This window comes from Ambystoma mexicanum, chromosome 7p (assembly GCF_040938575.1).
Source record: "Ambystoma mexicanum isolate Mex_15411 chromosome 7p, UKY_AmexF1_1, whole genome shotgun sequence".
NCBI classification, from domain to species: domain Eukaryota; kingdom Metazoa; phylum Chordata; class Amphibia; order Caudata; family Ambystomatidae; genus Ambystoma; species Ambystoma mexicanum.
The window spans coordinates 151,604,972-151,619,416 of record NC_090939.1 but is presented as its reverse complement, the minus strand read 5'-3'; the positions used below and the strand labels follow the sequence as shown (position 1 = coordinate 151,619,416).

The 14,445-nt window shown below is 49.8% G+C and overlaps 1 protein-coding gene across 1 annotated transcript in view; it reads right to left on the bottom strand.

The window, feature by feature from the left end:
* The window catches only part of GPA33 (glycoprotein A33), a 299,569-nt gene that overhangs the window by 112,092 nt on the left and 173,032 nt on the right, over positions 1 to 14,445 (bottom strand). The window contains exon 3 of the mRNA XM_069635968.1: positions 10,761 to 10,974. Within this exon, the coding sequence (XP_069492069.1) occupies positions 10,761 to 10,974 (214 nt within the window). The remainder of the gene's footprint in view (positions 1 to 10,760; positions 10,975 to 14,445) is intronic.

The window sequence follows — 14,445 nt, the reverse complement described above, 5'->3', positions numbered from 1 at the left end:
TCAAGGGCCAGAGGGGACAAAGAATGCTGGGATCCCTGAAGTTCCGAAAACAATGCATCTCCCGCAGCAGAGACTTGAAATAATGAACGAACAGAACAGGCAGTGGGCACGCCGGTGGTACCTTGAGCAGGCAAGAAGGATCAAGGGGTGGGCCCTGGAAAGGGTCCACTTCCCACACATCAATCTCAATATGTTCATAGTGTGACCCGGGGTGGGTCGGGAGGATGACGCTTGAGGGGACCTGGAGTTAAAGTTTTATGAGTGTTTGATAAAAAGTGGGAGATGGGGTGATGGGGGCTCTAGATTATGAGCTTTGCTCTGAAGGGACCTGTCCTTATGGGTTCAACTGGTGGTCCAGCACTGACCTAGTGAAGATAACTGGGAAGAACCGGTTGCCTTTGAGGGGGGAGTCGAGGGAAGTTCAGGGCTAGGCGGGGCGGGCGAGGAAAATGGGGACCTTGGTACAGGTTTGCTCTCTTTGGTCTAAACTTTCTTGAGGATGCTCGAATTGGCACCGGGATGCTCAACCGGTAGGGCGGAGGGTGCTCCAGTAGTGGGGTCGGATGATGGCAGTTACAGCAGTCAGAGCACGGGCTGACCACCTGCGGATAGGTACCCTCAATGTTAGAGGGTTGAACTCCTAAACAAAACAGTCACTCTTGGCAAGGGCATTTCAGAGATCTGGCTTGGATGTTCTGTTCTTACAGGAGACTGGTACATTAAGGGAGAGGAACGGAGGATCCCCTGTGGAATAGACGGGCAGGAATATTGGGGAGCTGGTCCTCTGTGGAAAGCGGGAGTGGGTATTCCATTAAACAGAGCAAGTGAGGCCCCCCAAGGCCTGGTCAGACGCTGAGGGGAGGGCCCTCCTGGTCTCGCCCTCCATTAATAAGGGGAAATTTACACTTGCCACGATCTATGCCCCTAATCAGGGACAATTAAGATTCCTGAAGTCCACCCTTCTGAAAATAATGCCCCAGAGACTTCAATTTGTGGGCTGACATCACCCTGGATAGGCAGGCGACGTCTACCAGTGAACAAGAAGTCCCAAGGCCCGGATAGCGGGATATTAAGGACATGATGGATGTATTTGGTTGGAGAGACATATGGAGACACTTCCATCAGCATGAAAGTGGGTATACATTCTACTCACCCCCCACATGGTACTTTCACAAGAATCAATCAAATGTACATTTCAAGGGACTTGGGGGAGGACGCACAGGGTTCAGAGATTCACCCTATCACATGGTCAGACCACAACATGATAACGGTGGACTTAGGCTGGGCAGGAATCTGTCCCAAGAGCTCGAAGTAGAGGTATAACGAATCCCTGTGGAGAGACCCAGTATTTCTCTCCGAATTGACTAAAGAATATTTCCATGCAAACCACACAGGGACGGTTGATACAAGAACGGTTTGGGAAGCGGGGAAGGTCACATGGCGGGGAGATCCTGATTAGGGAGGGAGCTAGAAAAAAGAGGGAGAGAGCTCCAATTGAAGAAAGGCGGAAGGAGATAAAACAGCTTGATAGGAGGGTTCTGGAGATAGAGGGTGCTAGAGGGCCGACCAAGAAGGCCGCTCCCCTGTGAGCTCCCGGCTACCTCCCGCATGAATCCTGTTTAATCGCGGCAATCCTGTGGCAAAACCACTAAATCCGCAAGAAATACTCTATCCTAGCGCCGCACCTCACCCCTGCCGAAAATCCGGAGTGAATCGGGCTCGCCTTCAGCGAGAAATCTGCTGCATAGTGCGGCCCGCACATCCACGAACTGCGTGGGGCCTGGAAACTCCGAACCGCCTGACCAAAATCCTTCATAGACGAACAGGAGCTGCCCGCGGGACCTGCCCCGGTCACCACCAGTAGAAAGCGGCATGGTGGGAATCGCTCGGAACCGGGGCACCGCCCCGCCGGCCCCGAGGAAGGGCTTCACAGCTCACAGCCAGCAGTAGGACAGTGGCGGAGTGAACTCCCTCCAGGTGAGGGACGGGAGGCGCGCGGAGGCTCACAGAGGCACGCAAAACAAGCGGAACAGCGAGACTACGCTTCGCCAACAAATTGGGGTCGCTCTGCGGCATCCCACCATTTTGGTCCATAGCGACTCCCCGCACGGCTGGGTCTCACGCGGCACAAAGTGGCTAAATCTGAACCCTCACCACAGGCCTCATCCGCGCACGCATCGTCTGAGCCTTTGCTACACCCAAAAATCAGACGCTCCGACACCGCAGCCAAGTTCAAGATGGGGAAGCCGGACAAGTCCCAGAAAAGACTCAATTTTGATGCAGGCCCAGCGCCTAAAACGCCCAGGCCGGAACACCGCCCAGAATCCCCGAATAATCAATCGGAGGTAGAGCTGTAGCAACAAACGGACATTAGGGAAATCCTGATGGAACTAAAAGCTGGGATAGGCAGCCTGGACAGCAAGATAGACTCGCTTTCGTCCAAGGTGGACCTGTTGCAGCACAGGCTCAACAAACACAGCGACAGGCTCGACTCCGTCGAACAGAGAGTGTCAGATCTGGACGACGGCACATCAGCACTCACTTCCCGTGTCTCCACGCTTGAGGGCCAAATGAAAACCGTACTCGCCAAAAACAAGGACTTGGAAGGCCGCTCTGCGACGAAACATCAGGATAGTCTGAGTCAGAGAAAGACAACTACTAGTCAGAATGGAAGAACACATCGAAAAACTATGCACAGAGCTATTCGGTCCCGCAGTCCTGTCAGAAATATTCGTAGTGGAAAGAGCCCACAAAATCCCTTCAACAAGGCCCGCTCCATGAGCCCCTGCCTGCCCGATCATCGCCAAGCTCTTAAGCTACAAGGACAGGGACGCCATCCTCAGAATGGCAAGAGAAAAGGGCAAACTACACTTCGACGGGGACGACATCCAGTTTTACCCAGACTTTTCGCCGTCAGTCCAAGCCCAAAGGAGATCGTTCACCCAGGTGAAACGCAGACTACGCGCCAACCAAATTACGTACTCGATGCTCTTCCCGGCGAGGCTTCGCATTCAACTGGAGGGAAGTACCCACTTCAACTTCCCAGAAGAAGCCACATTGTACCCCGACCGGCAGGGATGTAAATCCGCAAACCAAATGCCCGGAGCCACAAACGGAGAAAGAGCGGGGAGAGTCCCGCCGTGATATAAACCCGCGACACTGATCCAAAGTAAGACGGTACCAGCCATCAGGACAATCTTCGCAAACGGGAGGATGGGGACTAAGCCTCGGAAGGCCACCTGCGCCCCGTGCACAGCATGCCTTGTTTTCCAGTTGGAGGGGTTCCAAACGGACGAGTTGGGGGTTGTCCGTGCAAGGAAAATTGTTTTATTGTTGTCTTTCGAAACGCACACCATGCGCCATCGCCTACCCGAGGGCCTCATCCAGAGCCCCGCCGCTGCCCCTCAGGGGCCCTCCCACCCGACGCAGCTCCCAAGCAATCCAGCCATCCCAAGTGTCGGGACACTGCCTCCGGTCTGTCTGCCAATGGGTGCCATATAAAACATCACCGGTACATTCAAAGTAGCAACCTGGAACATTAGAGGGGGCAACATCCCGGCCAAGATACGCAAGATCCTTCAACTACTCAGACGCCACAAGATCGAGGTGGCAATGATTCAGGAAACCCACCTTTTACCGCAAAACGAGCACCTGTGGGCCCGCAGCTGGGGATGCCATCGCTACTTCTCTTCATATTCATCCTACGCCAGGGGAGTCGCAATTCTTCTTCACACTTCGCTGGGGTTTCGCTTGATCCAAACAGAAAGAGATAACGAGGGAAGAGCTCTTCTGGTCCGGGGCATGGTGGAGGGAGAGGAGGTGTTTTTCGTCAACTCCTACGCCCCCAACACAGACGGTGCAAACAACTTTGACTGGGTGCTGTCCCGCCTCACGCAAGTGCGAAACGCTACCATAATCTGGGGAGGCGACTTGAATACTCATCTCGACCCACAGAAAGATAAATCACAGCTAACAGCGCATCCGTCCAAAGCCAGCCTACAAGTGCAAGAGATCTGCAAAGCATTTGACCTATCGGACATATGGAGGATCCAGAATTGGGAAGCCAGAGACTACACATACCACTCAAGCGTTCATAATACGAACTCCCGCATCAATTATCTCCTAGTCTCTGCTCACAGTAACTGGCAATGGGGCACATGCCAAATACTCCCCAAAACCTTCTCAGACCACACCACGGTAATACTCAAATGCCGCCTGCCGACTTCCAGACTACGACCTCCCCAATGGCGTTTCAAGCCCAGATCTCTCGCCGATCCAACATTCGCCACCGAGCTAAGCGAGGAAATCAACACCTTTCTTGACATTAACCAAGGCACAGTCAACTCCACCGGAACGCTACGGGAATCTCTCAAATGCTATCTAAGAGGCGTCTGCCTAGCCAAAGAAAACGGAATCCTGAAACTTATCAGACGCGAGCTAGGGACCAGTGAAACACACCTGAAGGAATTGGAATAGCAGCAAGGCGCTCAAAACTCAGATCACATCCAGGCGATGTTGAAAGAAGAACTTTAGAAACCTGGCTGAACGGGAGATTACATTTCTGGGCCACAATCACAGAATTAGACAATACGGCGAAGGCCAGAAGCCTGGAGCTCTTCTTGCTCGTCTTATAGCGGCAGACAGGAGGCCAACAAGGGTGGACAGCATCCGGACACTGCAGGGAAATATGCTGCACAAAGAAGAAGACATAGTCCAAGTATTCAGGGCATTCTACCAAGATCTATACAGCGCCTGGTCCCCGGCGGATCCCGATGCGATCTGGAATTACTTCAACGACACAGAACTGTACTGGGTGGAAAGGGAACTCCGTGAGCCGCTGAACGAGCCCATAATGCTAGAAGAGATCCAAGAAGCCATTAAAAGTCTACCGCCATCCAAAGCCCCGGGGCCCGACGGGCTAACTGGTGAGTTTTACAAACACTTTGCCCCTCTCATTGCCCCTCTGCTGCTAAATGTCTTCGAAGAAGCGATCGAATCTGGCATTCTCCCACAGACATTAAGAGAAGCCAACGTAATACTACTACACAAAAAAGACAAGCCTCCCAAAGATTGTAAGTCCTACCGCCCCATATCACTAATTAATCTGGACAACAAAATCCTGGCCAAGATCCTCGCCAATAGGCTTCTCCCGCTAATGCCTGCACTGGTACTCGCTGACCAGGCGGGATTCTTACCTGGCCGAAACACCACATACGGGATACATAGAATGTTCGGGGTTCTGGCAGCACTCGACCCCGAACAGCAGGCAGTGGCGGTGTTGCTGGATGCCGAAAAGGAGTTCGACTCCGTTGAGTGGCTCTTTTTGTTCGCCGTGCTGCAGCGGCTCGGACTTGGGAAACAGTTTATCAAGCTGGTCTCGCTCCTCTACAATCAGCCCCTATCAGCAATCACTCTCGGGTCGACTCGCTCGGCACATATCAGCCTCCAGCGCGGCACTAGGCAGGGATGCCCATTATCCACCATGATATTCGCCCTTGTGATGGAGCCCTTAGCAGCGGGCCTAAGGAAACGTCAAATCCAGAGAGGGCTTAAAATAGGACCTCACCGGCTAATAATATCCCTCTATGCCGACGACATAGTCCTGTTCATGCAAAACCCCAGCGAAAACCTCAACCCGATTATGCGAGAAATAATTAAGTTTGGGCTGGTATCAGGGTTGAAAATCAATCAATCTAAATCAATCATTTTTCCCTTGAACACAGACCAAAATAGTTCAAGATGATTTAAACTTCCATTGGGAGAAAGCCCACGTCCGATACCTAGGAATCAAAGTGTCCCTGAACCACCACGACATATTCAAAAACAATTACGAAAGCACACTGAAATCATTAAGAGATAAGGTGAACAGATGGAAATCTCTACCACTCACCCTCTGGGGAAGAGCCTCACTGGTAAAAATGGTAATCTTACCCAAACTCCTGTACCTTTTCGCCAACATCCCCATCCTGTTGTCCCGGCGCTTCCTGGGTAATCTGAGAAGTCTAGTTCTGGACCTCATGTGGTCAGGCAAACCCGCAAGTGTGGCATACTCATCCCTCGTACTTCCCGTCACTAAGGGTGGCCTAGCTCTACCCGATTTAGAACGGTACTACTGGGCAGCACAAGCCCAGTTTCTCAGCCACTGGTATGAGTCCCAATTCGTAAGACCGCATGTACAGGTCGAACGGGCACTAGCCTCACCCAACTTGCTAAGGGCCGTGATTATCAGCAAACAGGCTGTGCCACACACGACGCTGAACATAGTGCAATCCACTTACACAATATGGCGGAAAATGGCCCAAAAGTACAAGATCCAGCTTAGATAGTCTCCTCTTCTACCCACGAAATTCATTCCCGGGATCCCACTCACCGCCGAGAAAGTGTATCTGATCTGGGCAGACAAGTGCAAAATAAATACACTTGGCGACCTCTTCATACAAGACACCGTCATAACACCCCAGTAGGCGAAGGAGAAGGGTAGCACATCCTCCCTTGATATCTTTTTGTACTTCAGAGTGCGGTACACCCTGCAGGCCCTCATCCCATCATTCCCACAACCTCCCACCTGGCAGCTGCTGCACAGAGCCATTCAGGCACAAGGGGAGGGCAAACTGGTCTCATCTATCTACAGAGCCCTGCTCATGGACACACTTCCCTCAAACCCCAAAATGAAGGCAAGATGGGAAACGACACTTCAAACCCCCATTCTAGATGATGACTGGAACTAGATCTTACAACAGACGCAAAAAGTGGCACTCAACTCCCGCTTCAAACAAATTCACTTTAACTTTCTGCACCAAACCTATTATACCCCTAAAAACAGAAACAGACATCACCCCGGGTCAAATGCATCTTGCGACCGATGAGGGTCCCCGGATGCTGACTTCCTGCACCTAGCGTGGAGCTGCCCAACAGTGTCTAAATTCTGGTCAGATGTGCTCGACGAAACCGATGCAATAATTGGCAAGAGGGTGGGGCACCCCCACTAGTGGCACTCCTTGGCCTAATGAGGCCCCTGTCCTCACACATTAGAAAACTGGCAAGCATGCTATTGGTTCTGGCATGTAGAAGAGTGGCCATGGCGGGGGGATGAGGCACACCCCCACTCTTGCGAACTGGACGAGAGACATTACATACTGCCAAGAAACAGAATCAGAATTTACAAAAACACTTCCTCACCACGCAAAACCCCCAGCCATTTGGGGCCCGTACATCTCGCACCTCCTCTCCAGCGCAGCACCAACCGAGACATCTGATCAGCTATCACAGACTTCACCTGTGTAAATTCAAATGCGATAACTGCTTGTTGTGTGATGGGACTGCCATAGGGCGGGGGGGGGGGCGGGCGTGAGGGTGGCAACGGCGGCATGTTGGTTGCCCACTGTTTGGGCTTGTTGGTACACATGTTTACTAAAATGCAAAAATAAAGTTTAAAAAAAAAAGGAGGGCTCTGGAGCAAACTGTGGGACATGAGAGGATTTTGGAGGGAAGAGGGAAGAGGGAGGAACGGAGGCTGTTTGAGGAGGGGGAAAATAACCCGTAACTTGCAATTCTTGAAGCAGAGGTTTTATGAGAAGGGGGATAAGGCTGATGCACTCTTGGCAGCAAGACTTAGAGGGCAGCGTGCTGAAAGATGGGTTACCGAAATTGAAGGGAGAGACACAGTACACATGTCCTCCACAGAAAGGATCCAGGAGGCCTTTGTCTCTTTTTATGAGAAACTCTACGAATCAGATGCCAGATCAGGGGAGGGTGACGCAAACACATACCTTGCAGACATCCACCTTCCTAAGCTGTGTGAAGATGAAACCGGTATCTTGCAGGCTCCCATAACAGAGCAAGAAATCAAGAAGGCAGTGGGGAGGCTACCATTATGTAAGACTCAGGGGGAGGATGTTTTAGGCTCAGGGGGAGGGTGGTTTCTCAGCAGGGTTCTGTAAGTCATTTCTCCCTGTTCTACTCCGTTTATGATGGAACTGTCTAATGACAGTGAGCACAGGCAGAGCCCCAGAATCCTTTTCCATGGCACTTATTTAGTTGATACATAAAGAAGGGAGGAATCCCCAGACGTGTGGCTTGTATCGCCCAATCTCCCTCCTGAACCGATGCCAAGATCTATACCCGGGTTTTGGCGGCACAGGTATATGCCAAAACAGATTCCCCAGACCAGGTTGGTTTCATTAAAGGAAGTCAGGGGTCCGACAATGAGGAAAACCTTCTACTTGGTCCACGAAGCCCAGGGGTTCATGGGGGACCCCACCCTTCTTTCAGTAGATGCGAAGAAAGCTTTTGACAGAGTGGAAGGGGTTCCTCAGAGCAGTGCTTGTTAAATGCAGTATTGGGAAAAGTTCCTTACGGGGATTATGGCAGTGTACTCCACACCCAGGGCAAGTGTCACTGTGAATGGGGGATACTCTCTGTGGTTTAGTCTGGGAAGGGGCACCAGGCAGGGCTGCCTGCTCTCACCGACCTGGTTTTCTCCGTTGAACCCCTCTCCCAGAAGATCAGAGAAGACCCTTGCATAGAGGGTTTCCAGATGGGAGAGCTATAAAGTGGCCCTCTACGCCGACAATGTCCTTCTGCGCTTAATTAACCCTCTGGTCTCCATTCCCGCGACGATCCAACTGATCTAACAATATGGGTCCTTATCAGGATTCAAAATGAATAAGGTGAAATTGGTCCTCTTCCTGCTGGATAGAAGGAAAGAACGCTTAGATAACTGGGAATTAATGTACCAATGGACGTAGGGGACTTATTCGAGGTAAACTTCCCTCCCCCCGATAACTAAAATTAAGATTGATCTGGAAAAATGGTCCAAATTAACAATATCATGGTTGGGGCGCCTTACTGCATTAAAATGGTTGTTATTCCGAAGATCATTTACCTGTTCCAGATGCTCCCCATTCGAATACCAGACCCATTCTTCAGGGACATAAGATGTTTGCTATCCAGATTTCTCTGGCAGGGGAAGAGCCGCAGGATAGCCAGGGAAGTCTTGATCCTGCCCACAGACAAAAGGGGCAAGTGGGCCTCCCTGATATTAAACTATAGGGCGGACCAGCTCAGAGTTCTTATACCTCATCTCAGGGTGGGTTGCACTAGATAACTTTCAGTTTTGCACAACCACTGTCGCGGAATGGCTATGGGTGCCGAGAAGCAAACACCCTCGCAGAATTCACGAGCACCCGATCGTGGGAACTATTTGGGACATTTGGAGTCCTGGCTCAGACATGAGAGGGGTTACAACGTGGCCCTCCCCACTAGGTCATCTGTGGGTGCCGGGGATCAGAGATGCCATTCCGGACCCCGAACACTGCCAGAAATTGTACGAGGTGGGTCTGGGGTCTTAACGGGAACACAATGGAGGAACAGATACAGAGGGACCTCACCCCCTTCGAAACATTTCTAGACAAATGCACAAAAACGAAGAGACTATGGACTAATCTCAGCAATACACAGGGCCCTAGTGGTGTCTGAGAATTGGTCCACGGAGAAGCTCAGAACCAGGTGGGAGGAAAACATGGAGATGGACCTATATCCATCACTGTGGGACAGATTGTGCAGGGGAGTTTCAAAGACTTCAACCGCTAGTCAATACAAACTACACGCCATCAAAATTCATAGGTGGCATTACGATCCAGTAAAATGGTCCAAAAAGTTTCAGAATACTAGTCCCATATGTTGGCAAGGATGCAGGACTAGGGCTCATTACTGGCATATGTGGTGGAATGCCTCAGGGTGCAAATCTACTGGGATGAAGTCCTAGGGTGGATTAAAGAGACTGATGGGATTTCCCAGGCTACGTCACCATTGCTGGTCCTGTTTGACATGGAGGAGGTGGATTGGGTTTACGTCAGGCTTCCAAAGATGTCCTCTTTTCTGCTCCTAGCTGCAAGGGCTTGCTTGACCGTGAAGTGGAAAAGTGCAACCCTCCCTAGCAAGAAGAAATGGAGAAACATGGCAATGAATATATATACAATAGAGAATTAATGCTGCCCTCCATGGTTGAGCTGGACCACAGGAAGTGGAGTGGTAAGAATTTATGGCCAACCATGTGAGGCCGAGTGCAAGCACAACAGCGACTAGGGTAGGATAGAGAGGGCTTTGATGCGGAGTGGTAAATGAAAGTGGGTAGGACATGAACCAATGTCAGACTAACACAGACATTACACCTGTGCTGAGACCAGGTGCCAAGGTTAACGGATTACTAGGCACTCGTGTTGGTTACCGAAAGGGCTAAAATGAAGGGGCAAGAGGGTAGGAAGACTTGACTGTCTATAACCCGATTAACCCCAAGTCGTTTATGTTGTATTCCATAAAAACTGATAATGAAGTTACATTTCAAAAAAATTAAAATGTAAATGCAAATACAAATTCTTGGCATGACTGCAAATTTTCACACCTATTCGAGAATATCTTGTGACTTAAATATGGTTGCTGGCACCCTACATTAGACCTCTTTCTGTAAATCTACCAAGAGAGCTCAGAAGGTGAACACCTCACTTCAAGATCTGTGTGCAATCCGTAGTCACCAATTTGAACCAGGAACAGGCTTGACTTTGCCCTTTTTCCTTCTGGGGTTGTTACATTGAGAGGAGGTTGTTACAGTAACACTTTTTTCACAGCTCTTAGAAGGTGGGGGAAATCAGGCATAAAGTTCTATATGAAAATGTAATCATGCGAGCTTACTCGCTCCTTGTGTGCATGTCTGCAATGTTCAAGAAAATGTAGTTTACAGGCAGTGATCATTAATGTCTTACCTAGTACAAGGAGGTCAACTTTATCCAAGGGAGTCCCCTGACGGTCTCTGGGAATTATGACCTCACATTGGTATGTGCCGTTGTCCCCCATCTTCACCTGGCTGATGAAAACGGAGAGGTCATCACCATCTGGATCACCAGTGAAAGCCACTCGGTCAGTGTAGGTCTCACCAACAGTGGTCTCTTGGTTAAAGAAACGACTGATCAGTTCTGCCTGAAAACCAAAGACAGCAGAGAGTGAAAACAAAAGCATACAATCCGAGCACCAAGAGCACCAAGAGCCAATATGATTGTAATGATGTCGGACTCTGATCTGGCCCAACTGTCTAGGTTGACATTTTTCCACATTTTATGCAGCAATTTTTTATGGTGGCAAGCTCCCATGCCCCCAATTACCCCTAGAATGCCTGCAACGAGGTGGGTGGATACCATGGACAACGTGAGTACCAAGCGCACAGAGAAGCAGGTGAGAAAGTACAACAGGTGCAGCTTTGGCATGCTGCTGTACACACAGATGCCCAGGTCACTGCTACCATCTTTATCAATAACATAATCCGAAGAAAACCACCACCATCAAATCATAACCGTGGTATGCTGCTCTAACCAAAAGCTGCACATCTAATACTCATGCCAGACTGCATTGCGGGACCTATAAACAGCTTGTGGTAGTGCACCCCATACATCTATTGTTGCTGGTATTAGAGGGCTGCCATAGTGTACCAACTGGACTTGTGCAAAAGCATATGGAAACATAAAACAGATTCAAAGCCCTAGGTTTCACACTGACTGAAGTGACACTATACATGCAGGTACAATAATTGTGGGAGACCACACACAATTAGCCACCCATAGTACTACTGGACTACAGAAGCACGCACATGGTGGTAGTGGCCAGACTGCATAATGCAACCTAAGGTACTGCAACCCTGTACGGCAAATGATGGTGCCCAACTTCACAGTGCTGCACATTTTGTACAAGAGTGCACTTTCACTAGCTTTAAAGTGTTGCTACCAGGCTCAACAGTATTGATACTGATATTTTATTTGTATCATGCTCGTACACAAGCGTTTCAGAGCGCGACAAGGCAAGGGAGGTGAGGGGAACAAGGGAGAACAAAAACAACTATCTTACTAGGCCCAGTGACACTGAGAACGCGCAAGTGCATGGGAGAGGGAAAAGGGAAAGGGGGGAGAAGTGGAAAGTGCGAAGCAAAGGAAAAACAAATAATAAAATAAATTTCAAAAGAATTAAGGCAACAAACAGTGGTAGTGCAGCAAGCAAGTGGCAAGTGCTGGGTTTAGGGCAGCAGACAGGGTAGGTCTGATAAGTGAAGTAAGAAAAGAAGGTGGGGGCTGTATGGGTACAGATACAGGCCCCAGTGCAAGAGGTGGCCCAGAGGCAGTGCAGGTGGGTGGCAGGGTGAGCATGTACCTGGGCCCGGAAGACAGAGGGTAGGTCAGGTGCATGGTGCCGAGAGAGAAACAGATCAGCAGGAGGGGCGAAGCAAAGAGGAAGGTCTTGAGGTGCTTCTGGAACTGTCGATGGTTCTCCTCAAGTTTCAGAATGGCAGGGGGCTGTTCCAGAGGGAGGCACCAGCCGAGGACAGAGAGCTACCCCTAGCTTGTTTCTTTGAAAAACGACTGACCCTGAAGGAGTTGGAGGTAGAGGAGCGAAGAGCTCGAGAGGGGAGGTATTTGCGGAGGGACAGCTGAAGGTATTTTGGACCCAGGCCCCAAGAAGCCATGTGGACAATGTAGATGGTTTTGAATTTAATCCTTGCACCCACTGGGAGCCAGTGGAGAGATTTCATGGCTGCACAATGGAATGAGAGAGACACAGAAGACTCATGGTGGTTTGGTATTAACCTTAATTAAATAATAAAGGGGTTGGAAAATGCCTCTCTGTCCCCAATATAGGAGGTATTTCACTACCTCACCTCAACCAAAAATGATGGGCCTGTCCTGTGTCAAGATGTCAAAAGCAAAAAGTATCCTGTGTCTGAAATCCTATCCCAGACCTCTCATTCTAAAAGTAACTCTAAGGTGTTAAGGGTAGTGTTTTTGGCTCGAAAGGTGCACACATGTTCAAGTTTAATAAAAAGGTATAAATCCAAAAGAGGTTTCAAAAATGGATGTTCACAGTTGCAGTGAATGGCTCCTTTCCTCAGGTTTCTCTCCGCCAAAATAAATGTTCCAAAAGAATAACCAAGTTCTTTGTAGTCCAAAAGGAGAACCCTCTTCTCTAGGTGTTGCAATTTACTCCCAGGGAAATGACTCCATTCCTCAGGTTTTCTCCACATGCAATGGAGTTCAAAATTCAAAGGGTATGAATCTTCCTTTGGATTCTTAGGACTCACGAAACACCTAGTATACTCTCCCGCCAGATTCTTTCTCACTTGGTTTCTTGATGCAATTTGGTTGTGGGTCCCAGACTTGTATAGAAGCACGTATACTATCCTTCTAGGTTCTTTAATGATTATTTCACTCTCTCATATGTCCTGTGTACTCCCCTCCCAGGACAATATTGAATGGTACGATTCTTCCTTGAGATAGTATACTTCAACAATTACACTCATGAGTGTGGGTCCCAGACTTGCATGATGCCTGGTATACTCTCCTGCCAGGTCTTAGTTGCATTGTTCACTCTCACTGTTGTCCTGGTGTACTCTACTGCCAGTACAACCTCTCAAAGGGTATGAGTCATCCTTCAGAATCCTTTTTACCATATGCGATTATGGGTGCGGGTCCCAGACTCAAACACTTGGTTTTCCCAAGTTCCCCTTTGTCCACTTATTTTCACTAAGTACCAGCTCCCTTGTTCTAGGCCTCGAAACCAAGCCCTCCCTTCTGGGTTCCTCTGCGGTCCATGCCGCGAAGCACCCCGGTACCCCCCTTCTGCTTTCTCAGGCTCACCGGTATCATTAGTCGGGTTCGTCATCCTCCGCGTGTGGCCCTCTCCACATTGGTCATACTTCAGTAAGCTTCGTTATCTCCAACATTCGCTGGTACTCTCCCCGCTCTGGCATATGCATCAGAGCAGCCCCATGCTCTGTCTTGCATCAGCGGGTTGCATCAGAGGACTCTCGTGTCCCTTCTTTGCTCATGTGTGGCAATCACTAGCTGGTCGATTCTCTCAGCAATCGCCAGCCGGTCAGGTCTATCTCCAGTTCTGGCCAGCTTCATCTTTAAACTCCTGCGATAGTGGAGGGAGCTGTTTGGAGCCAATCGGATTCCTCCAACAGCTAGACCATTCACGTTTGTCTAGCTGAGCAATCTTCATTCTGGCTGCTCTCTTCAGATCAGTCTGTCAGTGATAGCACTGCAGGGTGTTTGAGAGTTCTACGACTAAGCATAGGGGAATATTGAGGATTACTGTCACAATATGCCAAGAGCGTCTGAGGTACTGAAGGAGTGTCCCTAAAAAGGAATGAGGGATACCATGTCTGATCCAATGATGTCACGCCACCCAATCGTCACCTCCACCCTTGTGGTCCTCCCTCAAATATCCACCCTGAGGGTCAGGATCAGGTAGTGGCTGCAGTCCCCTGGCCACATGAGGAGAAGCTACCTCCAGGAAAGGAGTGATGGCATCATCAGACTCATCACAAATGCCACAAATGTAATGTGTGGCTTACCCACACACATCAGAATGTCCTGCTCACCAAATATTCATTAGCATTTGGGC